This window comes from Capricornis sumatraensis, chromosome 16 (assembly GCF_032405125.1).
Source record: "Capricornis sumatraensis isolate serow.1 chromosome 16, serow.2, whole genome shotgun sequence".
In the NCBI taxonomy this organism is placed as follows: Eukaryota; Metazoa; Chordata; class Mammalia; order Artiodactyla; family Bovidae; genus Capricornis; species Capricornis sumatraensis.
In genome coordinates, this window is record NC_091084.1 from 51,711,912 (window position 1) to 51,730,098 (window position 18,187).

General features: G+C 39.2%; 1 protein-coding gene and 1 pseudogene across 1 annotated transcript in view; both read right to left on the minus strand.

The window, feature by feature from the left end:
* Positions 1 to 18,187, minus strand: part of RRM1 (ribonucleotide reductase catalytic subunit M1) — a 39,518-nt gene continuing 21,331 nt past the window's right edge. The window contains exons 9-19 of the mRNA XM_068988278.1: positions 16,598 to 16,681; positions 15,340 to 15,501; positions 14,897 to 14,976; positions 12,102 to 12,303; positions 9,330 to 9,479; positions 8,904 to 9,125; positions 7,113 to 7,189; positions 4,270 to 4,405; positions 3,299 to 3,394; positions 2,088 to 2,276; positions 1 to 540 (exon numbers count right to left, since the gene is read on the minus strand). Of these exons, the coding sequence (XP_068844379.1) occupies positions 355 to 540; positions 2,088 to 2,276; positions 3,299 to 3,394; positions 4,270 to 4,405; positions 7,113 to 7,189; positions 8,904 to 9,125; positions 9,330 to 9,479; positions 12,102 to 12,303; positions 14,897 to 14,976; positions 15,340 to 15,501; positions 16,598 to 16,681 (1,584 nt within the window). The 3' untranslated portion in view covers positions 1 to 354. The remainder of the gene's footprint in view (positions 541 to 2,087; positions 2,277 to 3,298; positions 3,395 to 4,269; positions 4,406 to 7,112; positions 7,190 to 8,903; positions 9,126 to 9,329; positions 9,480 to 12,101; positions 12,304 to 14,896; positions 14,977 to 15,339; positions 15,502 to 16,597; positions 16,682 to 18,187) is intronic.
* Positions 13,262 to 14,147, minus strand: LOC138092912 (transcriptional enhancer factor TEF-4 pseudogene; annotated as a pseudogene).

An 18,187-nucleotide genomic window follows, 5' to 3' on the forward strand; every position in this document is an offset into this window, starting at 1 on the left:
CTCACAGGTTATGACTCATTTTGCTTCTATGCACACACCAAAGTTTCCTTACCAAAATGGAAGTCACCAGAAAAGGGGTGCCATATGGGTGATAAAAACCCTACTTAATCACTCCCTATTTGCAAAATGACTTCTTTTGCATTTCTAAAACATCTACTTTGATTCCCAATATATCAATAAAAAAAAAATAATTACTTTCACACTTATACAGAAATAGTACTTTAAACCAATTGATCTTTTTGCTGCAAAAAGGTCCAGCAAAGCCTTACCACTTCAAGCAAACCTACTGCACCTAACTATGCTCAAGAAGTAGTTTGGCTACTGAAGAAGTGCTGGTCTCTTCTAAGCCCTTCCTCAGGACCCACACATCAGACATTCATCTCTGTTCTCCAAAGAGCACACCATGGCTGCTGTGTTCCTCTCCTTCTCTTCTTCTTTCGATACCTTTTCCTTATCTTTCAGCTTTTCTTTATTTAGAGTGAACTGGATTGGATTAGCGGCTGGTCTTGTCCTTAAATAATACATCCCGGTCTTCAAACCCTAAAAGGGAAGTAAGTACAACTAATTAGGAGAAGCTGTGAGAACATTAAACATTCAAGACCAATTGTAAAATACATTTCCATAGACCAGGTCAAACTGCTTTCTAAATTTAGAATTATATCTCCTCTAGGAACCCCCAGCTGTTTTTTTATTTGGGTATCCCTGGTGGCTCACATGGTGAAGAATCCACTTGCAATGCGGGAGACCTGGGTTCGATCCCCAGGTTGGGGAGATGCCCTGGAGAAGGGAAAGGCTACCCAGTCCAGTATTCTTGCCTGGAGAATTCCATGGACAAAGGAGCCTGCTGGGCTGTAGTCCATGGGGTCGCAAAGAGTCGGACACGACTGAGTGACTAGGCATGGCACACACACAGCACAGGAAGCCCTCTCAAAAACGCTTAGAGAAAGAGGAGACAGACAGTACACGCTATCCTTTTCACCACTAAAACAAGCTTATCTCTTTCAAAATGTCAAATATTTTTGTTCTCTAGTCTTTTTTTGTTTATGTGTATGATTTCCAAGTGTACCTAAGAAAACCTGTCTGCTTTAGATTATAACTATTCAGAGGTCTAGACTGTTTCTCTGTATAAGAACAGATGACGAATATTTCATGGATAAGAACCATCACCTTCTATTCAGTACCCCCAGTCCTGGAACACAGCACAAGTTCAATAAAAGTTTGTTAAATAAAAGGATAAAATTATAATTGTATATAAATACCTAGAACATTGTTAGGGAGTACGAATACATTATAGGGACTTCCCTGATGGTTCAGTGGTTAAGACTCTGCCTCACAATGCAGGAGACATGGCTTTGACCCCTGGTTCAGGAACTAAGATCCTGCATGCTGCAGAGCAACTAAGCCTGCACCCAACTGCTGAGCCCGCACACTCCAGGGTCCAAGCACCACAACTAGAGGGTCTGCGTGCCCCAACGAAAAAGACCTGCGTGCCACAACTAAGACCCGACGCAAGCCAAATAAATAAAAATAAATATTCTTTTTTTAAAAAAAGAATACATCACAGACTCACAGGTCTTTACAGTTGGCAGTGACTAGCTAAATGATTGGCTTTTATTCTGTTTTAAAGCTGGGAAACAATGGATATTTTTGAATAGGTGGCTGATGTATATAGTTTTATTTTAGGAATGGTAGCAGGACACAAGCTGGCCTACAGGAAAGATACCAGAAGCAAAGAGATGAGGTAAGAACTTAAGAATAAAGGTGGTGGCGGCGACGGAACAGAAAGAAAGGCATTCAAGAAATAGTACAAACGAACAACCAACAGCACACGGTGAATGACTACACGGGAAGTAAAGGAAGGATCATAGATAACCCCCATGAGCTTACAAACTTCGAATAAAATAATCCCACCCAAAATAAGAAAATTCAAAGTGAGAGCTTAATTAAGTATAAACCCGTGCGTTAGTTTTAACATATTGGACTTAAAGTGAAAGAACTTCTAGGTGGCAATATTTAATAGGTAGCTAGAATATAAAACTCTGTTCCAATTCTAAAATATTCCAAGTTGGTTGACTTCCTCCACCAACCTGTTTCCAGCCGTAGAAGTGCATACTAGTGAGTTTGCCATAGTTAGGCTCAGCAATATGTATGTTCAAAGACTGGCTTTGATCAATGAAAGCGCCTCTCTCGGCGGCCATCTTGAGTACGGTTTTCTGAGAGATTTCCCACACAGTCTTATAAAGCTGCTTCAGGTCATCAGGAATTTCTGGTATGCTCTGAAGAAGGTAAAGCAGATGCTATTGTACTCTGGTTGAAGAAAGCAGTATAATTAATAGAACGATGCCCTAGGGTCTGGCCGTGATTCTACTTCCAGTCAGATCTGATCTTAGCCATTCCATTTAATACAGTATGATCCTCATCAAGTTTCCTAAGACTACTAACTTCCAGCTTACAAAGTCCAATAAAACCCCATCTAACCAACAAAATATTAATCTGGTGGTAGTTATGTAAGATTCATTTTTAATTGGTTAATGGCCAAAAGCTAAGCAACAAATGACCCTTGAGTTTTGCAGAAAATACAAAAACTCAGGGCTGTAACTCACAGAAACATGACCCAAGGAAGCAATGAGACAAAAACGCTTTAAATATGGTAGGACTCCACAAACTCCACTCGAAGTCAATAGAAATAAGGCTTTCTTATTTCTTAGGTCTAGGGTTAGCGTGCATCGAAACATAGACTGGCTAATGCTACAGTTTCCATCAGCAAATACAGAAATGTTACAGGAATCTTTATCTGTGTTGCTGAGCAGACCAATATCTAATAAGTGGCCTCTGTCTACAAATAAATGCTTCTTGATTCTCAATTGCAAATATTTTATTGTTAAACACTATTTGTGGCTCTGTCTTTTGAACTATCAGTCTTCAATCTCCATCAAACTTTTTAATTAAGTTTGACTCTGATTTCAGGCTTTACATCACTGGTCTCCAAACTCTGATGCACTTTGGAATTATCTAGAGTCTTTAAAAAATACTGATGCCTGAACTCTCATTCCCAGACATTTAATTGATATGGGAACAACCTAAGCTTCAGCTTTAATAGCTCTTTAATGTATTCTAACGTGCAGAAAAGTTGGGAACCATTGCTTTATAGTGCTGCACAAACAAGAGGGTAAGGCCTAGACATATGACCAGATGAACAGCCATTCTTTCTCTGTATTGCCTGGGATAATCGAGAAGGTACCAATGTTCAACTTAGCTCCTGAAGAGCACACTTTCTTTTTTTTCGGTCATTCTATACCTGGATGGAGCCATTGCATGCAATAATCTGATTCTTCATCTCTTCATTCCACAAGCCCCGCTCAGTAAGATCTTTCAGTAAGTGAGGATTTACAATCTGAAAGGAAAAGGAGAAAAAATGTGAAGGAATAAACAACAACAGGGCCTGAAGAGGATTACACACTTGGAGTTTAACATTTGATTGCTTGGTAAATTCTATTTTTTATGAAACTGAGTGACATATTCCATCACATGAAAGCTACATTCCTCTAAAATCCTGATACCTGTTATTCAAAACATAACATACAGTATTTGCAAAAGTGGAAGGAGCTAACTGCCTAACCTGGGTATGTAGAATGATTCTTTTCTTGTTTTAAGTATGGACACAACAAATACTTGAGAAAATTATAAATGTACCCAACCTTATAAATTATAAATGTACTCAAACCTTACAGAAATTTACTTCAGAATATTTGTGAATTCACAAATAAATATCTTTTAAATTAGTGGTTCTCAACCTGCACACAAGAATTACTTGGGAACCTCAAAAAAAAAAAAACCACTGGTCCTTCCCATCAGAAATTCTAATTTGTAACCAAGGCTGAGAACCACTATCTTAAAAGATACTTCTATACATCTGCAGTATCATCAACTTAAGCATTTGAGGCTATAGTATATGTGTTATAGTTTAGCACACATAGTATAGCGTAGTATATGACATATACTACATGATTAAAGAATGGTTACACATTGCATGAACTCTCAACAAGTTGCTTTCATACTCAACCCTCAATCCTTCATTCTTCTGACAGATATTTATAAAATGTCTATTATATGCTGAAGTAACATAAATAATATTAGAGATGACAGCTCACTTTACCAAAACTTTGCCCCCATTCTAAGACAGAGGGTCATCCTAAATATGGGTAGCATTTACTCCTAACATCAGGCTTCTAAAAGACTTTCCAGTAGGTCTGGTTGTAATCCTCTCACCTGAAATTCTCCTGACAAGACTCTGCGAGTGTAGATGTTACTGGTATAAGGTTCAATGGACTCATTATTTCCCAATATCTGAGCAGTTGAAGCAGTAGGCATCGGGGCAATAAGTAAACTGTTTCTTATACCATACCTGAAGAAAAGGAGATTATTAGGTGCTGGTCCATATGCTACTATCTGTCAGGAAGACAGCTACTTTAATCATTGTAGCAAAGCAGTTGCTGTAATACCATACATGTACTACACTCACATGCTGACGTTTGCATTTAACCCTTACAGGGATGCAGCTCTACAGTATGTCCCTCTCCTAAATGAATGGCTGATTCCTAAACAGAATGAGCACAACTTTTACTGCTGACAATCTTTATCATGCCATGACTTATGCCATTTAAGAATCACATTTTGCCCAAGGAAACACTCAAATGGCTGTTGGAGAGTCCCCACCTGTTTCAGGTACACTCATTTAACCCTCACTCTTTTCTAACAGTCTGTGTGATCACTGTGCTAGGCTCTTTAAGGAAACTTAATGATGTGAAAGTGGTAAGACCCAAACATCTATCACCACAACTCTTCATTATACTGAATAGGATAATGAATAGAGAAAATGATGCTCAAAGTATAATATTCCTGACTTCCTCTATCACCTCGTTAATTAAAGTTCCTAGAAGAATGCTAACACCTTTTGACTCTATTCAGTACCATAGAGAGTGCTTAAAAATGTAGTATCTGAGCTCTGAAAATCTTCAAACTGCGCTAAGCACATCTTTCAAAGCTCAGCCTAGGGACTTCCCTGGTGGTCCAGTGGTTAAAAGTCTGTCTTCCAATGCAGGAGATGTGGGTTTGATCTCTGGTTGAGAAACTAAGATCCTACATGCCTCACGGCAACTAAGCCCACATGCCTCAATGAAGAACCAGCACAGCCAAAATAAATTAACAATAATTGTAGTAATAAAATAGTAATAATAAAAACCTCAGCTGAAGAGATACCTATTCTAAAACATCTTTCCTGACCAGGCAGACAACACTAAGTAAAGCTGTCAAATACAAGTATTTGCATTGCAAATATTTTTTATGACCTGTACCTTTATGTATATTTTATGTGTTTACATGTCTTACTTAGTTTCTCAAGCACAAAGAGCTTGCCTTTGCTACATTCCATACCTCTAGATTTTTGCCTGGAAAATTCCATGGACGGAGGAGCCTGGTAGGCTGCAGTCCATGGGATCGCTGAGTTGGACACGACTGAGCGACTTCACTTTCACTTTTCACTTTCATGCATTGGAGAAGGAAACGGCAACCCACTCCAGTGTTCTTGCCTGGAGAATCTCAGGGATGGGGGAGCCTGGTGGGCTGCCGTCTATGGGGTCGCACAGAGTTGGACACCCCTGAAGCGACTTAGCAGCAGCAGCAGCAGCAGATTCATACAGTACTTAGCATCGAGCCTCATATCCTAATGGAGTGTGTACAACTGAAATTTCAACTTCTCTATGTCACTTTCTAGTTGTGAGGCATCAAGTAAACCACAAACTAGCTCCATGTCTTTACTCCTTCAGTAAAGTGGACAGTGGTTTGAAAAGTCACATACATCCAAACTATGGAATCATCTGTAATCACTAAAAACATTAGGTAGATTTGCATGTACTAAGAGAAAGATCTGTAAAATACATCACTAAATAAAAAGTCTCAGAATGTGTCAAGTTTGATCACATCTGCAAACGAACTGAAAAAGATCTAGAAAAACATATACCATTCATGCTGGTGATCTCTGAGAAAAGAAATAAGTTGGTTTTTTGTTTGTTTTGTAGGACAAGTGGTTTGCAGAAGAGGTATAAAAAAGGGTTTTACTTTCTATTTTTTTTCTCTACTTGAACTGTATTAACAATGAATGTGTATTTATGTTGAAATTTTTATTTTAATTTTGAAACTAAAAAGTTATACATAAAAGAAATTTAAACTACAGTATTTTGAGAAAAAAACAAAGTAAAAAATGGAGTTCACGGGCATTTTTTTAAAAATTGAATTTGCATGTAAATACACATATATATACAAACCCAGAAGAAAGTCTGAGGATGACAGACAAAAAAATACAAACAGGTTTTTTAGGGGAAGGTGGTATTGGAATAATTTTCATTTCACTCCCTTTTCACTTGTATGTTTTTCTAAATTGTCTAACATATATTATTTGAGCAATGAAACAATCTGAAGGTAAACTGGTATTTTTAAAGAGCACTTTAAAGCTACTGCTTCCTTCTGCAAACATTAACCCAGACATGTCAGACAGTCATGATAGAAAGCAAAAGCAACTTGTTTCATTATTGACTCAGCAAAACATTCTGCCTGCACTCAAATTTCTTATGTTTATTAATCAAAAAGGCCTACAGACTCAACTTTTATATTTTTCTTTCTTAATATATAAACCCTCCAAAAGCTCTTTAAATTCCCTAATGTAGTCCTATGACAATCAATTCAGTGAAAGCCACTTATGTGCCCAATGTAATTAAGCAATAAATAAAAGTGGAATACATTTAAAAAGCAAACACACTTGGAAATATGAATGCTTAATGAGAAAAAGAATTCCTGTTCTTGCTAGTTAAGCCCCTAAAACAAGATCAACTAATAATACCCACCAGGTATTAAAATGCTTTCATTGTAGGCTACTGTACATATATTGTCCTAGGAAGTATTTTCACAATTACAGTTCTATAGATAGGTCCTTTCAGTCCCATTTAAAAGACAAAAAGATGAATTTCAGAAGCTAAAATAACATACGTAAGTTTGAAAGAGCCAGGATGAAAACCTGAACCCTCCTCACTTCAAAGCTACTTTACATCTCTACTTACTTGGCAATTTTCTCCTTGAGAAGGCTCCAGTCCCACAGGTCTGTAGGAGTAACATTCCACATATCATACTGAAGGATCTAAGGAACAAACAACCCAAATTGATGATAAATCATTCAATGACCATCTGAAACTATGACAAAAACCAAGCAAATGACTAACTGCCATGTTCTTATATCCCATCAAATGCTGTCTTGTAAGGAGTATAATGCCCAGAGATTTTCCTAGACAAATTGCTATGTACTCATATTGATTCAAAGCAGGCTGATTAAGGCTTACCTCTTCCCCTTATCCCTGCTGAGTCCTCTCAGAAGACCCATATCATCTCTACAAACCAGGAAATTTTAACAAATGAAGGCATGTTGCTGAAAAGTATTCTTTTTGTACAATAAAAGAATTACTCTACTCTCTACCTTCATCTTTCTATACAGTCTTGATCTATCCTATCTCTAAATATTATCTACTTAGCTAATTAACACCTATTTTCAAACAATGTAGAGTTCCTAAATTCAGTAGGAACCGTGAGAACTAAATCTAACATCTTATTTTACAGGGAAGAGAATCATCCTACTGAGGATAAAGGCAGTGTGATGGCAGAATGCTAGGACAGCACTCAGATTCCCATCTCCTGGGGTATAGGCCCTCATACTCTCCTCCTCTTCAGTACATACAGGACCTGGAAACACGATGGATGTCACTCATACATTGTGACAAATGTGAAGGGTTTCTGCAGATGCAATTAAGGCTGAGAATCAGTTTAATTTTTTAGCAAAAAGGGAGATTATCCTGGGTGGCCCTGACCTGACAAATGAAAATGCCCAAAATGGTGACTGGACTGGGCTCTTGAAATGAGGGACTCTCCCTCCTACTGGCTTTGAAGACATAAGATACCATGAGCTCTAGAACTGCAAGGAAATGAACAACCAGGAGGGCTTGGAGGACTATGCCTGAGATGAGACCACAGCTTCTACTGATATCTTGACTTTGAGAGACCCAGAGATTAAGCTAACCCAAGTCTGCACTCCTGACCCATGGAAATTGATACTGAATGTATGTTGTTTTAATCTGCTAAGTTTTGTTATAGAAAACTAATACCTGGGAGTTCCCTGGTGATCTAGTAGTTAAGATTCAGTGTTTTCACTACTGTGGGCTCAGGATCCCTGGTCAGGGAACTAAGATCCTGCAAGCCATGCAAGGCACCGCCCCTTTCCCCACCCATCCAAAAAGGAAAAAAAAAAACTAACTCAGCATTCTTCCTACGTCTTTTAGCAATAATTAGTTTTAAATAAAAGAGATTAAAATAGAATATACTTTTTACTCCAGAGAACAAAAGGACTATATGAGCTTCAGATGTCTGGTGTAACAAATTACAACTTTAGTGGCTTAAAATAACAAAAATTTGTTCTCTTGCAGTCTTGGAGGCCGGAAGCTCAAACTCAGTATGTTGGGAAGGCCCCCTCCATCCCCAGGCTCTAGAGGAGATTCTGTTCTTTGCCTCTCCCAGCTTCTAGTGGCTTCAATTCTCCTGGGCTGTGTCTACATCTCTCCAACCTCTGCCTCTATGGTTGTTGCTCCTTCTTCTCTATGTCTCTTGTAAGGACAACTGTCACTGGATTTAGGGCCCACCTGGATAATCCAGGATAATCTCAATTACATCTGCAAAGACCCTTTTTAAACCAAATAATTTAATAGTCAGAGGTCCCAGACATTAGGATGTGAGCATCTTTTTGAGGGCTACCATTAAGCCTACTACAGGAACTCATAGGCAAAGAGAAATTTCATCTGTATACTTACTCCTTTGCTGACTGGAGAGCCCTCATAGGTTTCATATGGGCCATACTCCTTGGCCAGGTCACAGCTGGCTTCCAACGCTCCATAATAAATGGTTTCAAAGATCTGCTTATTCAATAACTGGGCCTCTGGACTCTCAAAAGGGTACCTCATCAGAATAAAAGCATCTGCCAGACCTTGCACCCCAATTCCAATGGGGCGATGGCGTTTATTCGACAAGCTTGCCTTTGTGCCAACAGGTTTAGAAAAGAAAGAGATGACATTAATGAACAGTAAAACCAACATTCTGTACCAAAGGACACACTCTATCTCAGTTTTCTCACACCATTCCAATCATTCCAATGATAACATGATGACTAGAAGACTATGATCAACTCCTTCCACCTTGGATTTCAATTATTAGCAATAAGCAGAGAAATCTATTCATACCTCTGGGACAGGGTAGTAGTTAATATCAATAATTTTATTTAAGTTTCGGACAATGACTTTGGTGACTTCAGCCAACTTTGTAAAGTCATATGTGTGTTCTGATGTGACATACATATTCAGGGCCAGGGAAGCCAAGTTACAGACCGCAACCTAGAATTTGAAGAAAAAGGGTCAAGAATCACATGATTTTTATTTCACTGACACTACCCTGTAAACCTCTAACACTTGTTGACATTAAAGTTTTAGTTTCTATCTTTGATTGCTTCCTCTTCACCATTCACCTGTTCATTTCTAAATCCCAGGACCTATTCCCATGTGTGAATTGTTACATGCACCAGTGAGACAGCTTAAGATGGGGGAAGAACCGTACGCTCCATAGTACAAGGCTCTTTACCAAACGTATGTCACTGTGCTGTAATTTCTTCTGTATGTCAGTAGATGTGCTCTAATACAACAGCCACTAAATAAAAACTACATGAAATTTAAAATTGTTTCTTAATTGCACTAGTTATATTTCAAGTGCTCAGTAGCCACCCAATTCAGAACATTTCTATCACTGTAAAAAGCTGTTCCAAATTACACGTCTACCTCATCCTCACTGAGACTCCAACAGCCTGTAACAAAGGACCCAAGTCTGAATTTTAAAAAAGTTCTTTAGGTGATTCTTACTACATTAAGTGGTGAGCTTTTTCAGGTTAGGGATCATATCTTTTTATCCTTACATTTTCAGGACTAGCACCACACCTGGCATATAGCAAATGCTTAATAATACTGAATGAATATACTTCCTTCACCATTTTGATTATGACTATCCCAATCCAAACTCTCAGCTCCTCTCACCTAGACTCCCTCATGCCCTTCATATCTAATCAATTCTACACATGGTGACAAAGTACCCATTTTTAAACCATAGCTCGAATCACATAAGCCTGATAAATGCAAGGGAGAAAAATAAGGCAGGAAATTGGGGCTAAGGATGGAAGGAGTGCCATATTTAAATAGAGTCATCAAGGGAGACACCACTGAGAATATGACATATGAAGAAAGAACTGAAGAAGTTAGAAAGCAAGTCACATGGCTCTCTGGGGAAAAGAGCATTTTACCACTCAAAACTCCTGCAGCAGGAGTATGCTTGATATGTTTGAGAAATGGCAATGAAATTAGAAGGGTTGGAGCACAGTGGCAAGGGGAAAAATAAGAACAGATGAGGTGGGATACTCAGTTGTGTACCATCTCACAGGGCATTATAAGGACAGAAATCAAGTAATGATACATACTACAGCATGGACAACCGATACAAAAGGCCCAATATTACATGATTCCATTCATACAGAATGCCGACAATAGACAAACCCAGAGACATAAAATAGATCAGTGTTGCCAGGGGCTGGGTGAAGAGGGGAACAGAGAGTAAATGCCAACAGGTACAAGGTTTCTTTCTGGGGTGGTGACAATGTTCTAGAGTTAGTTATCAGTGATAGTTGTACAACCTTATGAAAATACTAATAAAAAATCATGGAATTGTATCCTTTAGAAGGGTGAAATTTATGGTATGTGACTTATATCTCAATTTTTTAAAAATGAACAAACTCTGGATGGGTTGGAAAGTCAAAGATAAGTACTGTGCAGAGAATGGTATGATCTGATTTTTTGTTTTTAAAAAAGGTCATTTTATTCTCTGTAATACAGTCTATCTTATATAACAATATAAGTATATGTCAATTTCTCCAACTGAATTGTAAGTTTCTAGAGGGCGGGGACTGAGCCACATTCATTTATATCTCAGAGCACCTAGTCCGGTGTCTTACACATGCCTGGTGGTCAATAAACTTTGTTAAATCAAACTGCAAGCTCAGCAGTATGTTCAGCTCACTTACCATTTTCTTTGACTTTTCGTCTGTCATGTTTTTAGGTCCTAGAATTCAGGATCTGTTCCTTCCTCCTCATTTTCATAGCTTACATCCAATATCCACAGTCTGTCATCTGACTAACGCAACAATCTCTTATAAAGTAACTTCCAACTACTTCTCACACTAAGCCATTCTATAACCAGAATCAAGAGCTGTCCTTTCCATCCTAGCAATGCTATTTTCCTTTCAGAAATCTACAAGGGCTTTCCTATGTCTGAAATATGCCAGCTTTCACGTACTTTCTCTCTTCCCTCAACCACAGCCATCCCTCCATACATCAAACTTTAATGTATCTGCTCCATCACAATAAACTTACTTTCCACTCACTGCACAAAACCTATCCCTGTCTCTGATCTGTCATACTGGTGGTTCTTCCCAAATAGAAAGCTTTTTCATAAACTTCTTTTTAAAATAACCAAATCTATATCCCATTTCCAGCCTTGCCTCTTCTGTGAATGGCCTTAAAGATTTGAGATGAGAATTTTGTCTCACATTCACTGAAAGGACTCTCATGCTTACATACTTTAAACTGAATGCACATTCTAACACATTACTGTGTTTGTCCTAACTCTAACCTAAATAATTATGTATTGCTATTTTTCTCAAGAAAAGATTATTACAACAATATGTGTGTAAGAAAAAATCGACAGTCTTTTCTATATGGCTCAGACTAAAAGATTTTTAAGGGCACACATTACACCTCTTCCTTCCTTTATAATCTATTTCAGTGCCCTTCTGCTTACAGCAAGCTATGAACACTCCTTCACTCAACTCAAGGGAAATCAAGCGAGAGATTCACAAACAATTCACAAACTCCTAAGATTCTTCCCTCAGTACCCAAGGCAGAAGTTTTTCTACCTACCTCATCTTTGCTGGTATACTCCACTATTTCTGTGCACAGGTTGCTGCATTTGATGGTTCCCAAGTTCTGCTGGTTGCTCTTCCGATTACAGGAATCTTTGTAGAGCATGTATGGGGTACCTGTCTCTGTCTGAGACTCAATGATGGCATACCAAAGCTGCTGAGCTTTAATAACTTTGCGGACACGACCTTCTTTCTCATACCTGGAAGGCAAAGCTAGCATTATTTTAATATTCCCTAAGAAAATCTTTATTGCAGATAACATGAAGGGAAAATACCAAAATAAAAAATACTGAAAACTTTAATTTTCACTAAGTTTTGCTAAGGGAAAAAAATTAGGAATATGATACACATTTTACTATGGCTAAAGCCAGACCCACTAAATCAATAATACCTTCCATAATAAAAAGGAACAAGGACTGAAGTAGTTAAATAGTGCCATTGTGCTACAGCAGTACTCTGGTGCTATTACTTAATGAACTTCTGACACCTGCATCCCAGTTGCTCTCAATTCCTGTGTACAATACAAAAGCATAACTTGCTTTATCAAATGTACTTTATAACAAAGCAAATTAATAACCCTGCTAAATAACTCTGCATTAATTTTTTAGAGGATCTATTAAAATATGATTTAACTTGAACACCTATTTACACATCCCAAAGATTTTTGTCTGTTTCTTAATAATTATCTTTTGTTATATTAAAAAAGAAATATTTCCAGGGCCCACCTGGTCTGCTCCTGCACAGAAAGAGTTAACTTTCAATATTCGCTTATCAGGCTACTGGGATGCCGGTGGTAAGGAGAGGCAGATTGGGAAGAGGGAGAGCGCTTAACAACAGAGAGGGACAAGCCAGTGTGTAACTGGGGCCCTCCCAAACATCCAAAACAGAAAACGGGGAGCGTGCCTGTCAGAGACAGAACGAGTGGTGTCCCAAGGGTTGTCACACGTCTGTTCCCCGTGTCTAATGCTCTGGAGTGATCTGTCCTTTCAGACACCTCTGTGAGGTTCCAACGTTAGGATCCATTCTTTCCTCACAGTCCCAGCACATTCAACTCACAACCCAGTTTTTAAGGAGCACCCCACCCCAAGTAAGAGGAAAGCTGGAGGTCCTTCCTGAGAGGAGGGTATTCTGAGGATGAGCCACTCCTGGGGTCCCCCTTCAGTCCCTAACCAGGCGGTAAATGTGGTGCTGGGCACCCTGTTCACTGGTGAAGACCTCAAAGATGTAGGCGGTGCAGAGCAGCGGTTCCTAGGTGTCTCTGATTGTCACCACCTGGAGGATGGTGAAGTTCTCCAGGATGCTGTTCATCGCATGGCGCTCCAGCAGCTGCCGCAGCTCGTGAAAAAATTCACCAGGTGCTTGCACATGGGTGAGTGCAACATGTGGTACACAAACCTCCCAATCTCCATCAGGGCATGTTCCGTCTCCACCTTCTCCACCACCTGCTTGCCAAAGGAGTAGACCTTGAAGAACAGGCGAGGGCCACGTGGTCCAGGCTCTCATACTGGCTGCTCTCTCCACAGAAGCCACTGCTGCCGCTGGCAGCCCCACCTCCGCACCACTTGGGCCCCAAGTCAGGTCCACCCAGAACCTGACCAGGAAGAAAGTGTGGGTGGCCCCACAGTCATACAGCTCCTATAGCCCTTCTTTTTCAGGGAATTTGTCATAGATCTGTCAGATGTCCACACTCTCGAGGCAGGACACTCCAGGATTGGGGCAGCGCAGGCTGATGTGTACAAACAGGTGCTGTGACTGAGCAGTGCCCAGAGCCCAAGCCCACCAGGCTGGGGGTTTTGTGGCAGGTGGGGGCAAAGCAAGGGGTAAGAGGGCTTAGGAAGCTCATACCCTGGCAGAGCAGTAGATGGAGGATTCAGTGACAAGGAGAACAGTCACTTTGAGAATGGCTTCACATCTGCAACATTCCAGGAGGGCCCAGAAGCCCCGACCTAAAATGGAAAGGTTCTGGGGCCTGAGGACTGGTGGGACCCAGTCTGGCCTGCAGGGAAGATGCTGAGATGAGCTGGACAAAGGACACAGTAGTCATTGTCTGGAAAGCCTTGTCCTTGGAAACCTGGTCCACATTCAGCGCCTTGAGCATCAACTGGATTTCCCCAGATTTCCCTTGGGCCAAAGCCTGGACATGACTAGAGACTGTTTGCGAGTTTAGGTCTTCCATGTTCTCAGTCTGATGTTGCAGGCAATCAGTTTATCACAACCATACAACTTGACTCCATTGAATAGGATTTTCCGCTGGCCACAGGGTAGGTAAGTGGCCGTGGCCTCCTGGAAGCTCTGCTCAATGTCTGTACTCCAGACACCCTCTGCATCTGTCAGGGCCCTCATCGCCCCCCCACCCCCTCACTGCCCTCCTCGCTTCCTTCCGTACTTCCTGTTCAGCCACTGCCATTGGAGGTGTTCCCCTACCTGGGCATCCTGGCCAGGGGGCTGGGGGTAGGTTTGTCATGAGTAATTTTTTTGGCCATGCCACACAGCATGCTGGATCTTAGTTCCCCAATCGGGGATCAAATCTGTGGCCCCTGCAGTGGTAGAGTGGAGTCTTAACCCCTGGACAGCCAGGGAAGTCCCTCCAAAGTTTTAAGAAAGACAGACCGAAATTTTGGTGAAGATTCAGGAAGAAAACATACTAAAACAAAATTACTAGTCACATTCTCTTCTAGATGCTTCTGAAGAATCCTAGAAACTAGGCTAATGATTGACATAGTTTTGAAATTTATATCCTATAAATAAAAGAAACAAGGTTAAAACATTATTACTTTTGTATTTTTCCCATACCTTTCATATAGCTTCTCAAATTCTTCTCCCCAGACCTCATCCAGACCAGGACACTCATTTGGACACATCAAAGACCAGTCCTCCAAAGGGAAGAAGAGTACCAACCATAAGAAACTTCAAATAACCAATCACACATGATCCATTAGGAATACTGCAAGGGAAAGGGTGGCCTCCATAGACTGTCTTAAAATTCTGCTTCAGAAATAATTTTTAGGCTCAAGTCCAAACATCTAGTTCTGCCTATTTGTTCATGACTCCTAAAGCATTTAGAGCATCTGCTTTAGAAAATAAAAATCCAAGAAGGCAAGAAAGGCATCTCTTGCTCAGCGTGCCTTGCTGTTGCATAACATATAGGTAAATTCTTCCTAAGCATGATTTAAGATGACTGAGGAGAAAACTCATATGAATCAAGTTATTATTACTAACAAGTACCTATCTCTCACCTGATTAGTCTCCACTCGCTTCATGAAGAGATCTGGAATCCAGAGGGCAAAGAAAAGGTCCCTGGCACGCTGCTCTTCCTTTCCTGTGTTCTTCTTTAAATCAAGGAACTCAAAGATGTCTAAATGCCAAGGTTCCAGGTAAATAGCAAATGCCCCAGGTCGCTAAGGGTAAATAAGTCATCATTCTTTTCAGATTCAGAATGAAATAAAGGAACTTTATATTTTCCAAAGCACTTCAATAATATCTTCTTGGATCTTCACTACAATTAATGAATTACATGAGATAATACAAATAAAAGTACTATAAAAATATAAAGCAGTTGTATTTGTCTTACAATCCCAGGTGTAAAAAAGAACAATTAACACAAAGAAAATGTAGAACAAGAAAGACTAATTTATCCAAAGTGACACAGTGAACTAGAGATGAAGCTTCCTCTTCAGCTGTCATGCAGCTCACTTTACACTCTGTGACGTGTATGTAAAGCCCAAAAAATTGCTTTGACAATAAGTTGTGCTTTTATTAAAGATCACAAAAAGGTGGTATGTCTTATCAAGGTCTGCAGAGATTCCATTAGGTAGGCTAGATGGCTGCAAAGTATCCTGCTGATAACATTGGGAAAATGGCCCGATACTCTCTATTTTCCCTCTATAAAACAGGCCAAGTTTTGCTTTTTGTCTTTTTTTTTTTTTTAATAAAAACCTAGAAAAAATATTATAACCCCTTTTCAAGATTAGGTATCAATATGTGCTTAATCGCTCAGACGTGTCCAACTCTTTGCAAGCCCATGGACTATAGCCTGCCAGGCTCCTATGTCTATGGGGATTCTCCAGGCAAGAATGCTGGAGTGGGTTGCCATGCCCTCCCTCCAAGGTATCAATATGAGTCACTACTTTAGAAATTCTTTGCAAATAAACTGTCTTGTAAGAAAGCTGACTAGATCACTGGCTGCCTGGAGCCAAGGATAAAGTATGTATGTGTAGGAGTGATGGATGATTAATACAAAGGTACACAAGGAAACACATTGGTGTGGCAATGTTCTATGGCTTGACTGGTGTGATTACACAAGTATATAAATCATCAAACTGTATAATTCAAGTGTCTATACTTTAAAATAAGTGAAAAGTATATACACATTAAATTGATCATAAAAGTAGAAAAAAACAGAGTTGTTAGAAACATACACAGTGAGCTATCTTATTATTAGCTTATATGAGATTTTCAGTTCTGATTTCTAGGACTTTCACTCACAAAGCATACCTTGTTTCCACCTTGATCCACGTATCGAGCTGTGTTGTTATATACTCTCAGCATCGGTACAAGACCATTGGAATTGCCGTTAGTCTGGAAAAGAAACAGGGTAAATGCATCTGGAGGAGTGAGAAGGGGTCAGCAAGGAAAAGAAGACGGCTCAACAGCAAGCAAATTACTCTCTCCCAGTCCAGCTTCATCTGCTCCCCATCTCTACCTCTGCTTTGAAAACATAATGCCCAACATAAAATAAAACTATGGAATAAATTACAAATATGTACAACATTATTTCATGGCATCTCTAGCTTGCGATGATAACAACTATAAGTCAAAAATCCAAAATCAGGATAGTTGAATTTAAACCCCCATACTTTCAAAAGGTCATCATATAATGAAATACTTTGGGTAGAGTAAAAACCCTACTATAGTATATTTTTCCCAAAAGAATTCAAGGTGATTTATAGTAAGAATTATATGCAATGGATAAATCAAGACAATAGGCAAATGGAGATCCTCTAATAAATAAATTCTAAAATTAAGATGAGATACCTATCAAATTTTTAAAATAATCATTCTAACCCAAGGCAAGCCTTTAAGCAGCCTAGAAAGATAATAAACACCATATAACAGAATGGTTTTCTTCTGGACTCTCTTTCTATAGGGTGAGATATTTTCTTCACCTTATAGAGGAGGAAACAAACTCAGAGAAGTAAAATAACTTGTACTAGGCCACACTACTAGTAATTAGTAGAGACAGGATTTAAATCCAGGTCTTACTCAAAATCATTACCTTTTATTCTTTTCTTTTTTAAATTGAAGTATGGTTGATTTACAATATTGTTATTAGTTTCAGGTATAGAGCACAGTGATTCAGTATTTTATACTGAATGTGATTTCAGCATATTATACTCCATTATATGTTATTATAATATAATGGGTATAATTCTCTATTCTACACAGTATATCCTTGCTTAAATATTTTATATATAGTAGTTTATATATTAGTTAATGCCATATCCCTAATTTGTCACTCCCTGCTTCCCTGACCATTTGGTAACCACAAGTTTGTCTTCTTTATCTGTGAGTCTGTTTCTGTCATGCATACACATCCATTTGCATTATTTTTAAGATTCCACCCAAAACCATGATCTTGACTCCCAGTGAACAGTGAACTAAAACAGCTGAAATTTACCTCATAAAGTATTAATGATTAAGCTTGAATCTTGGCTCCATCACATATTAAATGACTAATCTCTGGAAGTAATTTAACTTTGTAAGCTTCAGCTTCCTCACTTGTAAAATGAAGACAACAGTGGCTATACTCACAAAGTTACCGTAAGGAGTAAAGTTTACTGTGTTTGTAATATCTATCTCATAAGGTTGTAGTAATTCACATAAAACTTTTGTAACATTTAGCATATAGTAAGCAATGAATCCAAAGAATTGATGCTTTTGAACTGTGGTGTTGGAGAAGACTCTTGAGAGTCCCTTGGACTGCAAGGAGATCCAATCAGTCTATTCTAAAGGAGATCAGTCCTGGGTGTTCTTTGGAAGGAATGATGCTAAAGCTAAAACTCCAGTACTTTGGCCACCTCATGC